This window comes from Gymnoscopelus microlampas (assembly GCF_963454915.1).
Source record: "Gymnoscopelus microlampas genome assembly, chromosome: 5".
In the NCBI taxonomy this organism is placed as follows: domain Eukaryota; kingdom Metazoa; phylum Chordata; class Actinopteri; order Myctophiformes; family Myctophidae; genus Gymnoscopelus; species Gymnoscopelus microlampas.
In genome coordinates, this window is record NC_139942.1 from 52,476,780 (window position 1) to 52,500,120 (window position 23,341).

General features: G+C 45.3%; 1 protein-coding gene across 1 annotated transcript in view; it reads right to left on the bottom strand.

The window, feature by feature from the left end:
- LOC311045353 (contactin-associated protein-like 4) overlaps nt 1-23,341 on the bottom strand; it is a gene marked incomplete at both ends in the record, with an annotated part of 213,324 nt that overhangs the window by 116,199 nt on the left and 73,784 nt on the right. The window contains 3 exons of the mRNA XM_084057199.1: nt 693-926; nt 1,582-1,729; nt 11,856-12,049. Coding sequence (XP_083913325.1) covers nt 693-926; nt 1,582-1,729; nt 11,856-12,049 — 576 coding nt within the window. The remainder of the gene's footprint in view (nt 1-692; nt 927-1,581; nt 1,730-11,855; nt 12,050-23,341) is intronic.

Consider the following 23,341-nt stretch of genomic DNA (forward strand, 5'->3'; position numbering starts at 1 on the left):
ATCTACAAGCTCATATCGCGGCACAGAGTGCCGCGCTACGAGCTTGTACATCTGCTAATTTTTTTTTACTGTGAAAATGTGTGCAAATCCTTTAATATATATATTTTGGGATTTTTCTTTTATTCAAATCTTTGCTTCAGGGGGTCCCTGGAGCAATACTTTTTCATGTCAAGGACATTGTGTCTCAGAAGAATCCTGAATATACACTGTGCCAGACAAGAACAGCAATAACGATCTATGGATGAAGACCAAACAACTCCCAGCAGCAGACGAAATTGGACGAAGAAGATGGAGATGGATCGGGCACACACTACTATGCAAACCAATGTCTAATACCACCAGACAGGCTCTCACTTGGAACCCTCAAGGGCAGAGAAACAGAGGCCGGGCCCAAAAACATCCAGGCAGACACCAAAGCCCTGTTTAGACTGCAGTCAAATCCAATCTTTAGGACCGACTGTTCACACAGTTTGAAGTTACAACGTCTGTCAGTCAGTCAGCGAAATAACTCGAGAAACTTTGTGGGAATGCTCAGTAGCTCTGCCCCCTGAAGAGATGATAAAACTTTTGGTTTGAAAAGGTCCAAAGCTAAGGTCACTAAGGCATTGGTGAAGGCATGTACTCCACTGAGACTTCCACTGTCACTACTCAGTATATACTGCAGAGTCCACTCCAGTGTCCTTGTATCCTACCTTGTCTGGCGAGCAGAAGCAGCTTTCCTTTCTCCAGCTCCAGCGTGAGGCTGTTTCCCCTCGGTCCCTCGGCGTGGAGCAGCGTCCCAGAGTTCCTGAGGGTTTTAAACTTCAGAGAGACGTTCTCCCTGAACGTCTGGGGGGTGGTCTCGGACCCCCCCGGGGCCGGGGTCCAACTGTACAGGAGACTGCTGCTGCTGCTGCTGTCGCCACCGAAGCTCACCACATCAGAGGCTACAGGGAACAGCACAGGAACCAAGCAACATAGGGATAGTATAGTAGGTATAGACCAATTATTTGTTTAGCAACATTGAGACTGGATGCACAGGTGATTGTTTCACCCAATCAATTATCAACCTGTTGTTTTGGGGTGCGCTGGTTTCAGCACAGCCCGACCCCCTCTTGTGTGTTGGCTGGTGAGGCGCGTCCTAGCGAGACCTGACAGAATGGGTTTCATAGCGTGCATACTGGTTGCACGCATACTGGTTCTTATCAGTGTGACGTCGTCTGTTAAGGGGTCTATACAGTACTGTACTATATATCTATCTATGAATCCATCTATCTATCTTGAGAACCGTTCGACCGACCGACTCCGAATTGGCCACACACGTCGCAAACGTCGACCTGAGGGAATGCAGTGCCCGCCGCCGAGTCGGACGGATAAGTGGTTGACCAGAACTGCCAGTCAAATCTCAAATGAGCCAATTGAATGTCACCCAGGCACTGCACGGAGGCACACACACACCCACACAGACAACACACATTCATAAGCGTCTGTTAAAAGAAGACCCAGTAAGCTGTTTAAGGGCTCCAGTAAGGTGTTTAAGGGCTCCAGTAAGGTGTTTAAGGGCTCCAGTAAGGTGTTTTGAAGCAGCGGACATGGACTCACTGTAAGGACAGCCGTACGTCTCCAGCCTGAGTCCGATCCGGCCGTTGGGGTTCCAGTCCAGAGGGATCAGGCGGAGGTAGCGCGCCAGCACCACTCGCTGGAACTTGTGTTGAACCACGCTGTCAGCGTTACCGTTACCTGGAAAAGACTGAACGCAGAGACACAGTAACCTGTTAGTCCCCTTCCCTGACCACCTGAGAGTCTGCTGATGCTTCTAAGAGAGTAAAGACCTACATTTTTAACAAAGCATTTTTTATGTTGTATTTTTAGCTACACTGGCCGTTGTTCTTCCGTATTCCTGGAATGCGGAAGTGCCCGGGACGGCAACAGATGACCGGAAGGTTACCCCCTTCCAGTCAAATGTTTGACTTTTGGTCACATTTGTCCCAAGATGAGCCGTTTGGGGAGTGATGCTGCGTTCACATAACCCGACTCCGCCAGATGGAACAAGCTTGCGTCACATTTGTTTCACACGCTACAGTACTTCCATCTGGGACCCCGGTAGCAGAATCCATGCAAGACGGCGATCCCTTTTTTCAAGCTTCTTGGCAGGTGATTGGATGGGACCGTCTGTCTATCACCCTCTATCAACCAATCATATTGACGTGTGTCTACATGACGCATAGTAGCTGCGCCAGCAGTAGTTATTTTGTATACTATTCAACCATGATGAATCGTTAAAGAACTACAACGCAATAAGCGCTTCTTGATGGCGTCACATCCGGTCTCGCCGAGATCCCGCCCCTAGCAGCCGCCGATTGGTTAGCATCAGCCGTGGTGCGGAGTATCTCTATAAACGAATCCACAGACGCACTGCCTGTAGGTGCCTGTAGGCGGCCATTGCTGCGGTGTCGCGTCAGCGGAGCGTTGACACCGCAGCAATGGCTGCGCGCAGGGCAGCGCTCCGTGGATTCGCGTATACTCTCTGAGCGAGCCCAGATGGAGGTTGTATTGTGAACCTGTGGAGTCAATACCGCCCCCATCTGGCGGAGTCAGGTTAGCGTTTACACGGGCAGATACAAAGATACACAGCATATTTGTCGCTCTGTCGCTTTGTATCCGTGTTGCTCAACGCGGTCGTTGACGTCATCAAGCTTCACTGCGTCATCGGAGCTACAGCTGTAGTTCTGTATCTTTGTATATGGAAGTTGAACCTGCAGCTCAAGCCTGAGAATTTGTAGCTTTGTATCTTTGTATCTTTCTCAGCAGATTTACAATCGTCGGATGTTGTTGCTTTGTATCTGCACATAGCTGGCTTCCATTGAAAATGAATGGTAGCATGTATCTGTGTATCTGCCCGTGTGAAAGCAGCAAGAGAGTGTGTTGTTTACAGGTGTAAAGACGTGGGTGCAATTTGCATAAGCTTACTGTGGTCCCTTGACCACCCCCAGCCCCAGCCCCAGCCCCAACTTGTCCCCAATTTGACCCATTCTCATCTGGATATCTTATATAACATCAGACACAAGGCTATATGAATGCACTTGTACGCAGCATTGTAACCGGATGCTTCAAGCTGAGACTATACAGAGCCAACATATTCACTTCATATCCATATGCATGTTGATGTTACACTAGCTGCCTTCCCTTTCCCCTGGAGGCTGTATAACAGCTTTGAATTCCCTGTCTTCATGAATAGAGCCCCGCTGTGTGGATAGAAGCTGCGATTCTGATGAATGCCTCCTCAGTGAGTTGTGAAATGAGAGAAGAGCAAGAGGAGGCAGCGGCTCTCTCTCTAGCTGTAGTTTTTGGCGCGCTCGCTCGCAGCTCTAGTAAGCAAATGGCCTGTGGCGAATAACATTCATTAACCCCACGCTCGTTCCTAAGGCCTTCTTAAACGCGAGGCAACGAGAGAGGATTGATCTAACCAGTGTAAATATCTTCCTCATCTTCATCTCTCTCTCTCTCTCTCTCTCTCTCTCTCTCTCTCTCTCTCTCTCTCTCTCTCTCTCTCTCTCTCTCTCTCTCTCTCTCTCTCTCTCTCTCTCTCTCTCTCTCTCTCTCTCTCTCTCTCTCTCTCTCTCTCTCTCTCTCTCTCTCTCTCTCTCTCTCTCTCTCTCCATCTCTCCCATCATCAGAGATCTCTCCATCTCTCTCCTAATTGCGTGGTTCCCCCTTTGAAGCTGACATGGAGGTTAACTGCTGCTCATGGCGTCAGAGTAAAGCTTAAACAGATAATTAACTTGTTAATTCCTCTGTGTTTTCCACAGGAGAATGAATGGAAATGAAAAGAAAAAAGAATGAGAGAGATTTCTATGTCCTGAGGTAAAAGTACTAAAATGTTTGAAAATAGCCTATAAGTATAAAATAGGGCCAACGTGGTTAATGTATGTTTTATAATGTAATAATGGGTGGTGTGTGAAATACACACCTGTGTTGGGGAACACTATAGTGAATACCTAAACAGAAGAAGGTCAGTGACACAGAGATTTATTAGAACAATTTCAAAGCAACGTTTCAGACACTATGGCTCACGGGGGAGGGGCAGAGAGGCAGAGAGCTGAACCGTTGGTTTGGTTCACTGATAAACATACGCAATATGTGTGTGGTGTATGGTTCTATGTGGACTGGTGTGTGTGTGTGTGTGTGTGTGTGTGTGTGTGTGTGTGTGTGTGTGTGTGTGTGTGTGTGTGTGTGTGTGTGTGTGTGCATGCAATACAATACAATTAGCAAGTTAACCTAAGCTGTATGCAAACGGAAAGCTTTGCGTGAACCACTGACTACAGGTCAGGTTTAACGGCTCACGCCACTTGACCTACACTTACTGTATGTGTGTGCGTGTGTGTGTGTGCGTGTGTGTGTGTGCGTGTGTGTGTGTGCGTGTGTGTGTGTGCGTGTTCACATGATTATCTGCGTATTCAAGTGTCTCTCCTCCCGTTCCCTCGTGTTTTCTTCAGGCTGCAGCATCGTGGCAGCAGTGGTGGAAAGTAACTAAGTACATTTACTTAAGTACTGTACTTAAGTACAATTTTGAGGTATTTGTACTTTACTTGAGTATTTCCAATTTCCAATACTTTTACTTCTACTCCACTACATCTCAGAGGCAAATGTTGCACTTTTACTCCACTGCAATAATTTGACAACTTTAGTTACTAGTTACTTTTCAGAAATAAACTATGATACAATGAAACATACATTAACCACTTTAGCCCTATTTTATACATAGGCTATTTGAAAATAGCAGATCTACAAGCTCACAACGCGTCGCATCACGACGCGTTGTGAGCTTGTAGATCGGCTATTTTCAAATATTTAGTACTTTTACTTTTGGTACTTTAAGTATATTTTGATGCCAATACTTTTGTACCTTTACTCAAGTAAATTTTTAATTTTGGACTTTTACTTGTAACAGAGTATTTTTATATTGCAGTATTGGTACTTTTACTTAAGTAAAGAATTTGAGTACTTTTTCCACCACTGATCGTGGCAGACAGAGCTGCCACGATGCTGCAGCCTGAAGAAAAACACGCTTCCTCAGCGGAGCGGCACCGGCATCATCTACAGCTGAGCTCTCCCGTCCGCGGCGGCGGTGACAGGTTGAGCGCGGCGCCCGGCCCGCACGGCCCGCCGCGCAGCCGAGCGTTCAGCTCAACCAATAAATGACTCTGTTTCCTCCTGCTGAGGAAGGAAGGCTGAAGGCTGACAAGACAAAGAAGCGCTGGCTGAGCTTATATACAGGAGAGTTCTGGAGGAAATATGAGCCGAGTGAGAGAGAGACGAGGCAAATCCTCTCTGAACACCAGAGTCTGACTGATGTGACACGAGAGCAGCTGAGATACTGCAGGGCGAGAGACATCTACCAGAGAGGGAAGTACACCAGCTTAGAGAGAGAGAGAGAGAGGAGCAAGGAGAGAGCACTGTTGCACGGTCCATATTTTATAAGGTGGCTGTCTGGCAGAAACCTCTTATCTTCGTATTTTAACACCTTACTTGATCATACTAGGGTCAAAAGTATCAAAAGTGGAAGATCTGCAAGCTTGAAACGTGGCTCAAAAGGCGTCGCTTTGCGTTGTGTTTTGAGCTTGTCGATCCGCTACTTTTGATATACTTTTTAAATTTGAATCCTGAAAAGTATCCGGCTCGACTTAATTGACCGCTCTCACCCTTTCTCCCACATGCAGAAGGTCTTCACACCTCCAGACCACCTGGAGATGCGTGTGAGCTCCAAACCTGGCAAAGCGATGTTTTCCCTTCAAATAAAAATTACAGCTGTGTTTATAATAACTCCAACCCGAACCCATAAACCTAACCTGTAAATTAATCAGAACAGAAGTAAAATCCCTCAGTGTTCATGTATCCATTTTCACTTACAAAACCCCCATTTGTGTGCTGTCGAACAAATGATTACCCAAGTAATAGTCCATGACGTAGGCTATAGGCTACAGAACTAGCTTCTTGGACCTGTATAGGGCTGTTTGTGGCGACAACTGCGTCACATACTTGACCTATGGTTTAGGAACCAGTAAAGAACATTTAGGAAACAAGCCCAAATAAGCAACTACACTTTAGAAACAAGCCCAAAAAAACTCAACCAACAATTACCAATATTTACAAGCAACTTTACAGAAAAACAAGCTCAAAGTTGCTCATAATAAGCAGACATTCTTTTGAGCTTGTTTTCATAGAACTCCTTGTTTCTCTCACACAATCTGGCAACACTGCAAGAGAGAGATGGGGAGTGAAATACGGAGTGAGAAAGTAGCCCTGCTCCCTCTGATGTGAGCAGAGAACAAACCCAATGAGATCTATTGCGTAAGCCAGGCAGCACTGACTGCGGTCAACACACTTTTTCTGTCTGCGGCTTGACTAATGTGGAGCTTTACAAACACACTGAGATGTGCTGTGGATTTACCGCGGTTCAAATGTGTCAAATAATGTCTTAAGCCATTAAGACCTGGAACGCATCTGTGTCACTTTTTCATTTGAAGCTAATAAGCATTATTTTATACTTTGGCTATTCAAAAATAGCAGATATACAAGCTCATAGCGCGGCACCGAGTGCCGCGCTATGAGCTTGTAGATCTACTATTTATGAGAAATCGTGAAAATGTGTGCAAATCTTTCACATTTTTTCCCCCCCAACAGCGAATATTTGTAACTCAAATCTTTGCTTCTGGGGGGGGTCCCTGGAATAAAATATTTTGAGATGGGGGTCCGCGGCCAAATACGTATGCATTTTGGGGTCCTTGACATGAAAAAGTTTGAGAACCACTGACATAGCAACATACGTTTTTTTCAAAAAACAGTAAGGATTTAGAAGACATTTTGTAGAATCGGCCTCAGGTCTTAATGTCTTAAGCTGCGAGAAGGAATATTCCCGCCTGTCTCTTTAAAAAAGAAGAAGCTTAGCCTCGGTTCTCTGTACCGAGATTAAGTCGCTTACCGTGAGAAAACTGCCTCTCATCATACTGTATCTTTCTCCACACCGCGGCTATGGAATCTAATAGCATACACTACCATACACATATAGGGTATGTAGGCCTGCGTTCTTAATACGTGTTTGGCCACAGAAAGTTTTATATGGAGTTTTTTTTATTATTTGTTTTGCTTTTTATACATTTTTCTCCTCAATTTTAGTTGATATGACAATCAATTTCTCCCCACACACATTTCTGTGTTGTCAGTCACTGCTGTTGTATCCTACTGACTGGCGTGATTCCAAAACCTATGCTATGCCGCAAGTGCAAGGACGCGCTGTGATTGGCCAGTAGCCACTTTGAGTGGCAGTTGGGGCAAAAACTGTCGCCAAAACATGATTTAAGATTCTGTGCCTCAAACGGCACTGAGTCGGCTCAAGCAAACTTCACAATGTTCGGTACGGCAACTCGCTCGCTTTAGCTCGCTCGGTCGGTCGGTGGTGCCTCGCGTGGCTCAAGTTAGTCAAAAACTATACTTTATCGGCCAAACAAATAGCCTGCAGTTGTTGTAGGCGAGATGCACTTTCGTATTGGTCACAGAAGCGGGGTGTGGCTATACATGCCAACAAACTTGCACTCAAAAAAGTCAAGGTGAAAATCACTCTTGAAATGATGCACTTAGAAAAAACAACATCAGGGCAAAGGAGAGTGCAACTGCGGTAAAAGCTAAAGCACACAGTTGTCTAACAGCAGAATGGAAGGTGACGTCTCGCAGCCTCCATTCCCTCCCGGACCAGCCTTAGCCAATCAGCAGAGAGCGAGGTCAGGTCAGCTCCGCATACCGTCTGACATTCTAACAGCCTCAAGCGGCTCAAGAAGCCAAGTCAAGCTAAATGTATTTATGAAGCGCTTTTTAACAAAACACGCCACACATTTGGAGAGACGTGACACCCATTTGAGAGAGAGCAGCCATTCTGCTCTGACCCTAATCTCTCTGTTTATTGAAACGGAAAGAGCAGAGCCCCGCAGGCTAATCCCAATTCCAACACACACACAATGTGGAGAGAGTTTTTTTTACAATTGGGCTCCGCGGGAACCAGTGGCGCATGTCGTCCCCCCGTCCCCCCCAACCGAACGAACGACCGTCTCTCCATAATGCCTTTCTATCTATCACTCTCCACTTTAAATGGAGAAAATACAATTAAAATTCCACAACTTAAATTATAAAGTGAACATGAATGAAAACAATTTTCCCCCCCTTTACACTTTCAGAGTTAACTGAATACTGTGTGAAGACATGAAGGGATTCACAGCAGAGACATAGACAGGATGGAACAAAAGGAAGAGGGCTAATCCAGGACACTGACACACACACACACACACACACACACACACACACTGAGAGAACACAGCACGGAAATAAAAGACTTAGCGATGTATAAAGCAGGGGATTTCAACAGGGGTCCGGGACCCCCTAGGGGGTCCTCAGAGTTACTACGAAGGGTCAAATCTTCTGTGATAGTCACTTCATATTTACTTGTTATTCTTATTTTTCAACATGAACCACTTTGAACCCTGGCATTCCTATTCTGGGAAAAACATTTATTGACAAAAATAGCTGATTTTACAAGCTCCGTCACAGCCGTGTGAGCTTGTAGATCGGCTATTTTTCGGCGAAGAGATTTGGTGTATGGGGGGGGGGGGGAAGAGCAGACCAAGTACAGAGCCAAAGGTCAGCTTTACAAAGGGTTTAACATGAACATGAATCCAATTAACAAATTGACTGCCATAGACGTAATATTACGTTATCATGGTGTTTTTAGTGATTGATTACGCTAGAGGGCGCTCTTTGCCAACCTATGAATGATGCCTTAATTGACTTCGAGACAAGGATACACCCGGAAATGAGGTCATTCTAAAACGTCCGCTACAATGTTATCAGATTTATAAAAATACATTTATCTGAGATTTCTTTTGCCCAGATTGTGTTTTTGGTGAAAACGAGCTATTATTCAACTGCCGATAACTACAGAACGGACGATCGCGGTTACAATGTTATTTTTTCGGTGGAAAGAAGAGAGCCCCTATTTCCACCGAGACATCGTTTTTTTGCATCCGCGTTGAAAAAATAATTCTGTGGATCGTCAAAAAGACTCAACATAAGGTAAAACCGCTGGCAGTGGCAGATTAATTAATCAATTAATACCTGGCAATTAATGTGTTATTAATGTGTAAACAAACAAACAAGAAAACGTTAACTTACACAACACTGATTAGGCCAAAGAAGTCTATGAAGTCTATGGAAAAGTTTAATCTGCAATACAATTTCATACAACATGTAGTGGAGGGTCCATATAGCTGCCTCATCTCTCTCTCAACTACAGTAAGTTGTCCTTGGCCTGAAAAACGTTGAAGGCCCCTGGCTGGCTGGTGTTAAAAGGAAAGACCCCTCAAACCCTTCATCCACACAGGAGGACTCCTACACACTATATCGTCTCTGTCGTGGTGTAAACCTCATATGTTCAAAACTGTTGCTTTTCAGGATTCACATTCAGAAACAGCAGAAGTAGCAGATCTACAAGCTCAAAACACGTCGCTTCACGCCACGTACAGTAGTATGATCAAGTAGGGTGTTAATCCATTAAGACCGGGAACGCATCTGTGTCATTTTAAGATTTCTTTGGCTACTAAAACATAGCAGATATACAAGCTGCCGAGCGCCGCGCTATGAGCTTGTAGATCTGCTATTTTTTGAAAAATCGTTTACATTTTTTGAAAAATAATTGTGCAAATCTTTGAATATAATGTATATACATATAAATATGTTTTAAAGACATTTTTTTTACTCCGATCTGTGCTTCTGGGGGGGTCCCTGGAACAACATATTTTGAGATGGGGGGTCCGCGGGCCAAATGCATATCATTTTGGGTGGTCCTTGACATGGAAAAGTTTGAGCACCGCTGATATTATAGCAACATAAGTCTTTCAGGAAACATATATGCAAAGATTTGCACAATATTTTCACAATTTTTCAAATAAAACACCAGATCTAGATCGCTGTGAGCTTTTATATCTGCTATTTTTGAATAGCGGGAAAAAAAAAAATCTCCAAAAAATATTTTTTTTAAAAACCACAAAAAGTTAAAATATTGGAGATAAGAGGTTTCCATATGGATGTGAGCGCCACCTGCACTTCTTTACACAGCCCGCCAGCCCCGTGGTCACCCACCCAGCCAGCCAGCCAGCCAGGCCACCTGACGCGTCACTGCCCTCTTTGTCTATATTATTTCTCCATCAACGTAGGCTAAAGTGTTTTTGGCAGCGCTCTGCGTCCAGTCAGCAGCTAGAGAGCTCTGACCCGCTTCCCTCTCGTTTGTTCCATCTATTATTAACACATTCAATCCGGGAAACGCGTCTGTGTCATTCTATTCAAGATTTATTTTGGGCTATTCAAAAATAGCAGATCTACAAGCTCATAAGCTTGTAGATCTGCTATTTTTGAAAAATCTTGAAACATTTATTTTTAGATTTTTTTCAAAAACGAAAGAAGTCTTTTTAAGATTTCTTTGGCTCTTAAAAATAGCAGATATACACGTACAGCTTGTAGATCTGCTATATATATATATATTTAATAGTGACAATTTGTGCAAATTTTTTAATGTATATATCAATTTTTTTACTCAAATCTTTGCCTCTGGGGGTCCCTGGAACAAAATATTTTGAGATGGAGGGGTTCGCGGACAAATACATATCATTTTGGGGGTCCTTGACATGAAAAAAAGTTTGAGAACCACTGATATTATAGCAACATGTAAAAAATAAATAAATTTGGATTTAAAAGGATTTAAAAGCCAAGATTTGAGTTAAAAATGTTCACTTCAATTTTTTTTGCTATGAGCATGTAGATCTGTTATTATTTGTTAATGGCCAAAGAAATCTTAACATGACACAGATGCGTTCCCGGTCTTAATGGGTTAATAGGGAGCCAGAGGTTCCTGATGACTTGTGTGTGTGTGTGTGTGTGTGTGTGTGTGTGTGTGTGTGTGTGTGTGTGTGTGTGTGTGTGTGTGTGTGTGTGTGTGTGTGTGTGTGTGCCACTGCGGTCGAGTCCAGCCTGGGTCCTGTTAGAACCGCAGTGTTCAACACGACCCGTCCTTTATGTCCATGCCCTATGGCGCATAACTGTTAACGGCAATATGTCACCTTTATGGCTTGTGTGCCTTGGTCGGGTTTGAAGTGGTGCTGTTTTTAGTATGGTCCACCAGTCAACAGCATTGCCTGTGGTACTTGGGGCTTTAATGCCTTTTATTCTATAGCACGCATAGTGGAGATTGACGGGAAACAGGGAGAGAGAGAGATGGGGAGAGACATGCAGTAAAGGTCGTCCGGAACGGGACGATTCGAACCCGTGACGGACCGTCAGGCTACTTTAGGAGCCTAGGTGCCCGGCGGCCCGCTAGGCCAACGGTCCGGGCCACCTGTAGTACTCTTAACACTGTGGGGCATTATATCTAGGTGGGGCATTATTACAGTAACTGTACTTATATTGTTGTATCGACAGTCGCGATGCGACGCGCTGTGAGCTTGTGGATCGGCTATTTTCAAATAGCCTATGTATAACATAGGGCTGAAGTGGTTAATGTATGTTTTATAATGTAATCATTTATATCTGAAAAGTAACTGTAACTAAAGTTTTCAAATCAATGTAGTGGAGTAAAAGTACAATAATTGCAATTGGATCCGAGACGTAGTGGAGTAGAAGTAAAAGTATTGGAAATTGGAAATACTCAAGTAAACTTCAAATACCTCAAAATTGTACTCAAGTACAGTACTTAAGTAAATGTACTTAGTTACTTTCCACCACTGTATGTGGTACAGTTTTATGCATAGTAACAGTGCTGTCCATTCCGGTGAGCTCACCCCTATGCTGTCTTCCTGTCGGTACTGCTTCCAGTTGTGTCCCGTGTCGCTGAACATCAGCAGGTATTCCGTCAGCCAATCAGAGCTGCCGTACCGGCCCTGCGTGGCGACGGCGGTGATTTGGGTCCGCCCACCCAGATCCACCTCCAGCCACTGGTACCGGTCTGAGGTCAAAGGTGACCAGCCTCCGGCACCTAGAGGGAGGAGACAGACAGACAGACAGACAGAATAAAGCAGTGGTTCTCAAACCTTTTCATGTCAAGGACCCCCAAATTGATTGAAGTATTTAGCCGCGGACCCCCATCTCAAAAAATGTTTGCGAGGGACCTCCAGAGGCAAAGATTAGTTAAACATGTTCACTTCAAAAATATATATTCAAAGATTTGCACAGATGTTCAAAAAAATTCAAAAATAGCAGATCTACAAGCTCGGTGCCACGCTATGAGCTTGTAGAGCCCCCCCCCCCCCCCCTGTAGAGCCCCCCCCCCAAGGACCCCTGGGGGTCCCCAGACCCCACTTTGAGAACCAATTAAATAAAGGACGCAAGACCGGCTCAGAGATACATTCTTAGTCATTGAGAACACTTGATGCGTTTCGGCCTAAGCCTTCCTCAGGGCAGATTTAAAAAGCCTTACTTATGGATCTTATCTTCCATCTCTTTTCTCCAGATGTATTCATTATGCCAATTCCCAATTTTTCCCTACACTGTGTGTGTGTGTGTGTGTGTGTGTGTGTGTGTGTGTGTGTGTGTGTGTGTGTGTGTGTGTGTGTGTGTGTGTGTGTGTGTGTGTGTGTGTGTGTGTGTGTGTGTGTGTGTGTGTGTCACTGCCAATTAGGAGGGTGGAGATGAGCACGATGTCATGGTGCAGCAGATATGGCCTTATATCCTGGCTGTATCTAAACTGTTTGCACAGATCTACTATTCCTGAAAGTGTCAGGTCTCTAACATTTGAAAACTAATAGAATAGGCACATCACTTGGTTGAGGTGCTGGGTTAGAAAGTAACATGAAGAAAAAGAATAAACCTGCACACTCATCTGCTCCAATGTAAATGTATTGACAACGTTTCGAGCCAAGGCTCTTCATCGGGTCAAACTCGTGAGTGGAGAAGTGTGTACCTCACCCACTTAAATAAACACCCACAGGTCACGTTATCATTCAGTGTGTGGAACAACACCACAGAGTAATCAGATTGAGAGAAAAACATCTAATAGATACAGTGTTCAACATTTACATATCCACATAACAGTGGAAAAAACATGATTAATTAAACTTGATTAATAACATCATATATTTCAAACAGCATTTTAAATACAAAATAAACTTAGGCAACAAGAGCTATAATTATAAAAGTTATAATTATAAAAAGTGGCTGATTGGAATTCTAGCATTTACCACCTCATAGGAATTTGTGAAAATCTAAGAGAAGAAGAACCAGGAAAATAAATAGACAGAAAAGCAATATGTTTGCAGCCCTTCGGGCTGGAAACATAAAGAATTGAGGAAGAGATAGATATAGAGGAAAGAGAGAGAAACAAAGACGGAGAAAGACGGAGATAGAGCCGAGTAAAACAATCAAGAGAATTGGAAGCAGAGATAGTGACACGATAAACTGCAGATCCCCGCCAGGCCGGGGGTGCCTACCCAGGGCTGTGTCTCGACCTGGTATAGCACAACCATGATTCTGATTTGAAACATTTGTGGTGACAGCCAGGCCTTTCCTTGGACTACTGGGAGTGTGCGTGCAAAGGTTCACGCCAATCGGACACTGTGTTAATGCTTTGTGGCATTTTGGGCAAAACGGGCCACTCCCCCAATCCCAATGGTTCCCCATAGTCTCCCCTTATCTTAATACATGTTATATTAAATACAAGGGAACCAGGAGACCTGGTACTGCCAGACCCCTAGTGGTTGAAATCTGAATGGCCGGGCTTCGCATGACGTGTGTCCCTTCTATGTCCCTTCTATGACGAAAGGGGGACAGACTTTTTTGGCTGGGGCCGGGGGACAAAGTGACCATGCCCAGGTATGGAGAAAACAGATACAAAGCCTCATGTAAGCCCCTTGGGTCTGGCAATAATAATAATATATGATTTATTATATGTATTATGGATGACTTGGCTATGACGGATTAAAAGGTTATGGTATAATGCTGCTCTATCTGTATTTCTTAGTTTTAAGTGGATGCACTAAACACTATTCCATTGTATGTTCCATACAGTGACAATAAACATCTCATCTTATCTTATAACCCCTCGTCTTTGGCCATTCCGGCCTGGCGGCGGGGATAAAAAGGAGATAAATCACATCAAGGTGACTTCTTGTGACCATTGATGACAGATATACAGTTGCCTGTGTGACACGATGGATGGCCTGATGCTACAGAACGTCCTGTAACTGGAAGTGTCACAACTTAAGTTTGAGCCACAACCCATAATATATCACACCAAAGTGTCCATGACCAGAACATGGAGACACTAACCCCAATGTGTCTGACTCCTCTGACTGATGGAGAGAACGAGAGAGAAGATAAGAGAGAGGGTTAGAGATGGTGAGACAATGATTATCACTTGTGCGTGACACGGCAGGACAAAAAGAGAGGGAAAGTTTGGAGAGAGATTGAGGGAGGGAGCTAGGGGAGAGAAAGTTAAAGATAGAGGGAGAGTGGGGGGTACTACTAGCGTTCACTAATGATTTGTTGCATTTTAATCTGCCAGGGACTTGATCAGGGTTGCCATGGCCGCTTATTATAAGCAACTATGGCCTTGTTTTTCTGGTAAAGTTGCTTGTAAATATATTTTTTTTTTGGGCTTGTCTAGTCTCTTATTTGCACTTGTTTCCTAATGTTGTTTAAACCAGTGGTTCTCAAACATTTTCATGTCAAGGAGCCCCTGAAATAATATGTATTTGTCCACGGATGCCCATATGTAAATATTTTTGAGCCACCCCCGTCCCAGATTTGTGTTAAAATGTTTCAAAATATATTCCAAATTTGTCACCTTTTTCAAAATCTTTATTTTTTTAAATAGCAGATCTACAAGCTTGCAACACAGTGTGAGTTTGTAGATCGCCTATTTTCAAATAGCCAATGTATATAGGTTTAAAGTGCTTGCCTTGTCAGGGGCCGAGTTGGTCGGCATGAGAGACACCAGGAGACTTGTGTAGTTTTATTTATCCCATAAAAATATGACAGACATTAATTCTAGGCCCAAAAACAACCAAGGTCAAAAAGAACTGAACTTAACATCAAGACTGACCTAACCAAAATGTGACATGAGGGGAACATAATATAGTGGGTGACCAGTCCACTCTTAACACAAAGGGGAATAGGCAAAAAATAACAATTAAACAAACTACACATAACTACAACATAATCCACTATTCAGCACTAACTCATATTAACAAATGAAATTTCAATGCAAATGAAAATCAAAATACATTTCTTCACAATCGTAATAGTAAATTCAAACTCATAAACCCTTGCCCTCCCCATATGCACAGGGGACATGGTGCAGTCCAATTACTCAATCAGCTCCTTATAGGCCCATGTGAAGCAGCTGGTGTTTTCTTTGGCCAGTGCTAGCCATCTAAACTCCAGCACTCCTACAAAATGATAACTCAACACAAATCTAATGAACTTAAAGGGATAGTTCACCCCCAAAATGACTTTTTTTCCTAACGATTAGTCACCCCACGGAGACTTGAATTCAAAAACAGTATGTCATTTAACCGGTTGTGTGTAGTCCTTTATGTTTGTAGTATGTAGTGTCCACCATGTTTTACTGGGGTGCATTTCGCCTTTCCGACATGTCGCCTTTCCGACGTTAACGAACCCTATACCTAACCCAAACCCTAACCCTAACCGCACGCGGAAGCCACTAGTCGGAGTGGCGAGATGTCGGAATGGAAGGAGCACCCCGTTTTACTGGCTTTGTGTGGCTTTTGGTGTGACCATCACAGGCCTACTATAGTCGCTTCTTTTGGGCTTGTTTTCATAGACCTGGTTGCTTATTTCTATCGCGAAATCTGGCAACGTGAACTGGACTTGATGGAACAAACTTCTAAGGGGTGTGTACAGTACAGTACAGTACAGTATGGGTGTGTTATTGTGTTGTTGTTTATTTCATTTGCTTGACCTTCGATTCTCCATTCATAGCACATTCTGTTGCAGTGGAGGCTTGTATGTTGAATTGAGTAGCCTACTGTATTGATTTAGCCATTTATATTTAAGGCCCAAGCAGCGAAGCAGCTGGAAACCTGACTGTATCTTTTATGATTATTCTTCATGTTCTTTCTTTCTGCCCTAAAAGTTTCTGAGTCTCAGAAACCACACAGCCACTGTAATAACAGCTACATATTCCAAACTTGGCAACTAGGTTGGAAATCTTTCCACCAACACAGAAAATAAATATACCAATTTGACAGATGGGAGTGCAACAGAACTTTACGTTTTGGCCTATAACTGTAAGTCTAAAAAAAACAAAGAAGAAGAAAATGATTGTAAACCGTAGGTCCGATTGCTATCAAATGGTCTGTGGATCATTATTGGACCAAAGTTATCAGAACTGACATAAAAATTGTATTACGTGTGGATATCTTATTTAGTTTTGAAGATATTGACCATTAAACGTGCATTGATCGGACTCCGCACATAAAAATATATATAAGTGAGTGCCTTGAAACATACCCTGGCCTGAAGCTTTATTTGAATCTACCATGGAGAGCAAATGCATGAAGATTGAATATAATGGTATAATGCAGGGGTCTTCAACAGGTGGTCCGGGACCCCTAGGGGGTCCTCAGAGTTACTAGAGGGGGTCCCCCAAATCTTTGTGTGATATGATTATTTGTTTTTACATTAACCACTTGGAACCCTAGTATCCCTTTTTTGAGGAGAACTTTAGCCAAAAATAGCAGATCTACAAGCTCACAACGCCTCGCGCTGCGAGGCGTTGTGAGCTTGTAGATCGGCTATTTTTTGGAAAAGAGTTATAGGTGTTATGAGGGAAAAAAGAGCAGCAAAAGCATATCTGAAACACAATTTTATACAATATAGAGGGGGGTCCCTGCTTCATTTCTCTCTCAGCTAGGGGGTCCTTGGCCTGAAAACGTTGAAGACCCCTGGTATAATGGTATAATGGTATAAGGGTGCGACGCAAAAAAAATACACCGGCACGTTTCCCTGTTTTAGCACTCCTTCAGCAGCGGATACTTCTAAATTTCTTCCCATCGTTTGGTCCCCCCCCCCAAGGGTGGTGCCCCATGCTTCAGCACCTAAAGCCCTTCTGTTAATCCTGCACTGATAATGCAGTTGGGTCATACGTAATTCAGGAGGTTTATGTCCCATAGTGTCATTAGCAAAGAGGGGGCCACCCATAGTGTAGCTGTTAGAGCACACACACCTTTCGTACAGATGCGGTCTTGGATTCTAATCCTGCCTGGGTCGATGTCAGCAAGAAGATACGGTCACGAAGGGTTCCTAATTCCATATCAAATGTGTTCAGCGGTGGTGGATATAATACTCCAATACCACATTGCAGAAATACACTGTTACAAGTGTAAGTCCAGTATTCAAAATGTACTTGAGTAAAAGTACAAAAGTATTGGCATCAAAATATACTTAAAGTTAACAAAAGTACTCAAATGTTTGAAAAATAGCAGATCTACAAGCTCACAACGCGTCGCGATGCGACGCGTTGTGAGCTTGTAGATCTGCTATTTTCAAAAAGCGTATAAAATGTATGAAAAATGCATCACATTCATTCATGGACACGCTTTATGGCGCCGGGGCAAGGCCATGGTCATATTAAAGCTCCACGCAACACCGTCCGGTCCGCTTAAGACCGTTAACTATACCGACTATCTGTTTCCCCAAAACAGGCCCCTGAGGCTTTTAGGTGGTTTGCTAAGAACACCTCTGAAGAACAGAGCGACCATAACGCACAGACTCTTCCGTGCCCGTGTAACCCCTATATTTTGGCTCACTCCCAGCAGATTGATGACGCCACACTTCTCTCAGGTTCATAGCATTTATTGCCAACTCTGTCAGACAACAACAACAGGCACAGTGTGGTTGGTGGTGTGCAGTATCAAGACACAGCCCCATAACAAGGAAACGCAGCAGCAGAAAGGGCAATATTCACAGTGTGATCGTATAGTTTTAACATTTTTAACAACTTGAATTAATTGACATAAATTTAGCCATGAACCTGTTTTCTTTTTAGCATTTTTAGAAAATGCTACAATGAATTAATATAAAAATAAAATACAACATTCTATGCAAAAAGGCTCATAAAATTAATACAATCATGTATCAATGAACTAATTCCCCTTCACAAAACATACCTGTCAGACAACAACAACAGGCACAGTGTGGTTGGTGGTGTGCAGTATCAAGACACAGCCCCTACACATCAGAACAGAAACAATACATTTCAAATGGGACCGCCATTACTGTTGTGTCATAATACCATGCTGCTTGCAGCTTATCACGTCAGAATAAAAGACAAAACAGTACAATTTTCATCTTACTGACAATTGCAAAACATGTCCACAACATTCATATCACTCAACATATACTTTGATTTAAGTGAAATTAGCGTTTTGTAACTTAATACATGAAAATTCGCGGAGCTGTGTGTGACATACCATAACAAGGAAACGCAGCAGCAGAAAGGGGCGTGCTGCTGGATTCCTGGGACTAATATAAACACCACCCGCCACAAGGGGCGCAGTTACACCAGAGGGAAAATAAAAGGGAGCCTTGCATAGATAGAACAGAATACAAATGAATTTTGACGGACTTCAAACACAATAATAACTCTGTTACATTCTCCTCTCCTGAATTCGGCAAAATTCCAAAACACATACATGGCATGGGAAACATTTAAGTAGTAACACATAGTGTCCTGCGAATCCCAACGTATCACATGAGCATCACGTTGAACGAACATAGCACACATACAAAATCAATGCGCTCAGTCAAGCCACTAGGCTGTTCAATAAAGAACCCAGGAGGGCAGTGCAGTACTTTACACAAACCCTTCACTGACGACACAAAAAGTGCCTGTATACACTTCTCAAATTCAATTCAATCTCAGTCCAACCATTCACAACAGTACAGTTCAGAGATACGGAAATAAACAAAAAGGAATTACAACCCATTTACAGGTAGAGAGCACAACGGAATGTGTCAACACTGAAGACATAATCAGCCCACGTTTTCAGCTAATTAATCGCCTGTAGAGTCTGACTATTCATAGTCTGGATAAGCCTGATGACAGGTCTGACAACACGGCCCGTTCTGGTCCTACGACGACCAGACGGCGTTGCCCGGAAAGTGTCAGATGAAACAAACCCACGGTCACCTGGGCAGCACGGACCATTACCAGGGGCACCCGAAACAGGGACTGGGGCACATGAAGCAGGGGCTGAAGCAAATGAATCATGGGCCGGAGCACTAACCGGGACTGGGGCACATGAAACAGGGGCTGGGGTACATGAATCAGGGCCTGGGGCAGACGAATCAGGGACTGGGGCAGACGAATCAGATCCTGGGGCAGACGAATCAGGGACTGGGGCAGACGAATCAGGGACTGGGCCAGACGAATCAGGGGCTGGGGCACACGAAACAGGGACTGGGGCAAACGAATCAAGGGCCACCACAGGGATTTGAGAGACCCAGTCCTGGGTACGGGTGGCATTGTCCACCCCAGAGACAGTCTTTGTGAGTTGGACAGAGGCGAGATCCACGGCATCAGTCTCACTCGGGCCACTGGAGGAGATCACAGATGCACAGTCAGGGTGAGTGTGTTGGACAGAGAGGTCCACGGCATCAAGCCTACTTGCATCACAGGTGGAGATGAGAGAGGCAGCATCAGGCTGAGTGAGGCGCCCACTGGAGAGATCAACATCCTCTTCCAAAGCACAGGAAGAGATAAAGGAGTCTGACCCATCATTCTCAGGCAGGACTGGCAAGAAATTGACACATAGCAACAAGTTACGGTGAACGATCCTTGACTGGCCCGATATGGGATTACGAACCTCAAAGGTGTGGGTCTGTGGGTTGCAGTTGACCACGGTGTAAACCACATCACCCCATCGGTCCGCTAACTTTCTTCGTCCCCTCTCTCCCTTGTTTGCCAGGAGAACTCTGTCACCGGGCTCGACCTCCACTCCCTTAGCCCTCCGGTTGTACAAGTCTGTCTGTCGTCTCTGCTCAGCACCAGCATGCTTTTCTGCCAGGACCATGGCTTCACGGAGGTCCCTCCTCAGCTCCTCAACATACTGCGGAAACGAAACTTCACTGTCGTCTCTCAGAGCAGATTTGAACAGAACGTCAACTGGCAGGCGGGGAACACGGCCAAACATCAAGTAGAAAGGGGGGAAACCAGTCGTTTCATGCGTGGTGCTGTTGTACATGAAGGTCAAGGTGTGCAACATTTGAGGCCAAGCCTGCTTTGCACGAGGGGAGAGGGTTCTGATCATACCTCCAAGAGTACGGTTGAAACGCTCGGCCGAACCGTTCCCCATTGGATGATAAGCAGTGGTGCGGGACTTCTTGACACCAGAGACTTGAAGAAGGGCCGCTATCAACTCGCTCTCAAAGTTCGCACCCTGATCAGAATGAATTCTCTCCGGAAACCCGTAATAGCAGAAGAAGTTGTCCCACAACCTCCGCGCAACCTGCTTAGCAGTCTGGTCAGGGCAGTAGAAGGCATGCGACAGCCTAGTAAAGTGGTCCGTCACGACCAAAACATCAACAGGGCGGTTCTTGGAATCCTCTGCAGACCAAAAGTCTATGCACACCAATTCCATCGGCGCAGTAGTTCTGATGCTCTCGAGAGGTGCACGGCCCTCCGGCTCCGGCGTCTTGCTCATCACACACCTGGCACAGCATTTGACGTGGTCACGTACATCTCGCTCCACAGAGCTCCAGTAGAACCTCCGTCTTACAAGGGAGAAGGTCCTGTCCTGACCCTGGTGACCTGCGTCATCGTGACACCCACACAGAGCATCCTTCCTCAGTGACAAAGGCACCACATACTGGTGTCTCTTCTTCCTGGAGACTGGATCCTTGGACACACGGTACAGTATGCCATCCTCGACCACTAACTTGTCCCACTGCTTCATAAGCCTCAAAGCGCTCACAGGTTCATTAGGCCTCTCCCTCCTCGAAGCTCGGCGACGCCGTTCGACATAGAACAACACCCTCGCCAAATCAGGATCTCCCCGTTGCCTGTCTCTGAGTTCTTGCTTGGAGATAGAAGGCAGAACGTCCTGGCCAATGGACATGACAGTCTGGACATGGTCAACCAGCACCGTGGACCTTATTCTCGTAGCTGTATCCCATTCATTGTGGCAGTCCAGGAGAGCCGAGACCTCACCCCCAGACATGGAGCAAGCGGAGGACGCTGCAGATACAGGTGACAGGTACTCACTTAACTCTGAGGCTTTCTGAGTAGCCTGGCGGACATTTGACGACCTGAAGGCCTTTTGCACGTCACCTCCAGACAGAGCCTCGGACTCCTTCAGCAGACGCTCATAAGGCTCACAGACGATGCGCTCACCGATCTTCTTCCCCACAAAAGGCTTCCTGCTGAGGGCGTCTGCCACCACATTTCTCGGCCCGGGGATGTACTTGAGATCAAACTCATAGGCAGCAAGCTTCGAAACCCAGCGTTGTTCGACTGCGTCTAGCTTCGGCTTAGTGAGGATATGGACAAGTGGATTGTTATCTGTCCAAGCGGTGAAAGCATGCCCTTTAAGCCAGTGGCTGAATTTCTCGCAGACCGCCCATTTCAGCGCCAGAAACTCCAGACGGTGAGCAGGGTAGTTCTTCTGGGCCTTGTTCAAAGTCTTGCTAGCAAAGGCTATTGGACGAGCCCGTTTCTCACCCGGAGCGACCTGGGACAGTACAGCACCCAAACCGTCAGTCGACGCGTCAGTGGACAGGATGAACGGCTTGGAGAAATCGGGGTGGGCCAACATGACATTATTAAGCAGGGCATCCTTCAGATATTGCAGTGCCTTGTCACATTCTGTGGTCCAATCTTCAGCCGACAGCTTCCTGTACACATGTACACGTTTCTTCGTCTTCCCTTTGCTATTCTTGTTGACCTTTGTCTCAGCTGTTAGCTGGATGAGAGGCTTCGCCAGTGTAGAACAGTGTGGGACAAAACGGCCATAATAGTTTACTAGACCCAAGAACGACTTGATCTTACTGGGGCATGGGGTCCGACCATCGGGAGACATTAAGTCTGACTTGGACACCTGTTGTATGGCTTCAATCTTAGCAGGGTCTGTTGACACGCCACTACTATCAATAACGTGGCCCAGAAAGTGAACTGAGCGGCGCAGAAGGTGGCACTTCTTCGGGGCAAGCTTGAGGTTGTGCTCCCGCAACCGCTCAAAGACCATCTCGAGCCTGTCCACAGCTTCCTCTTCACTGGGCGCAAAGACCAGCAAGTCATCTAGATAGCAGAGCAAGTTCATGAAGTTCTGATCTCCAAAAATCTTCATCATCATGCGCATGAAACTCCCTGGACTGTTACATAGTCCCTGAGGAAGTCTGTTATACTCGTGCAGCCCAACAGGTGAAGCAAAGGCAGTGAACTTCTTGCTATCTTCGTCGAGGGGGACATTATAGAATCCGGACGTGAGGTCCATGGTACTAAACAGAGCGTTGCCTCCCAGTGCAGCAAGGCAGTCAGCCTGATGTGGGAGAGGATAAGCGTCCTTCACTGTCCGGGCATTTAGCCAGCGAAAGTCGGTGCAGATGCGCAACTCTCCATCCCTTTTCCACACCAGGACCAGTGGTGAAGCAAACTCACTATTCGACTTTCTTATGATGCCTTTCTCCTCCATTTCGTTTAGTGTCGTTCTGAGTTTTTGGTAGTGAGCTGGTGGAACACGTCTCCAAGGGAGCTTGAAAGGCTTCTCATCCATCAGGTGGATCTTGTGGACATAGTCCTTCACTTCACCGCAGTCAAGTTTATGCTTGGAGAAGATGTCAGAGTATTTCAGGGCGAGCTTGCACATCCTTCCCCTACACTGATCTGACACTTCACACGAGTTGAGATCCAAGTCACTCAAACCATGTTCCCTCAGGACCTCTGCCATGTCAAAGTCAGGGGTCTGCTCTGCTGCAACATGGTGGCTGTTGGACTTTAAACATGAACTCTCAGCAGGTTGCATCTCCTCAACAGCCAGACACGGGTACACATCTGCCAACTTAGCATTTCTCTTGATCGTTACTGGCTTGTCTGTAGGGTTCATGACTTTCATAGGGACCCACCCATCCCCCCACAAGGGCGTCACCACCCTGCCAACGAGAATATTTCTTGGGACAGAATGAGACCGTGTCGGCTCAACCACCACGGTGCAGCCTGGGGCCCCACGTGATTTCTCCGGGAGTTTCCCCCACACCAGATGCTCATGTCCAGGCAAGAGTGTTATAGCACTGTTGAGTTTGACTGTCCCCACGA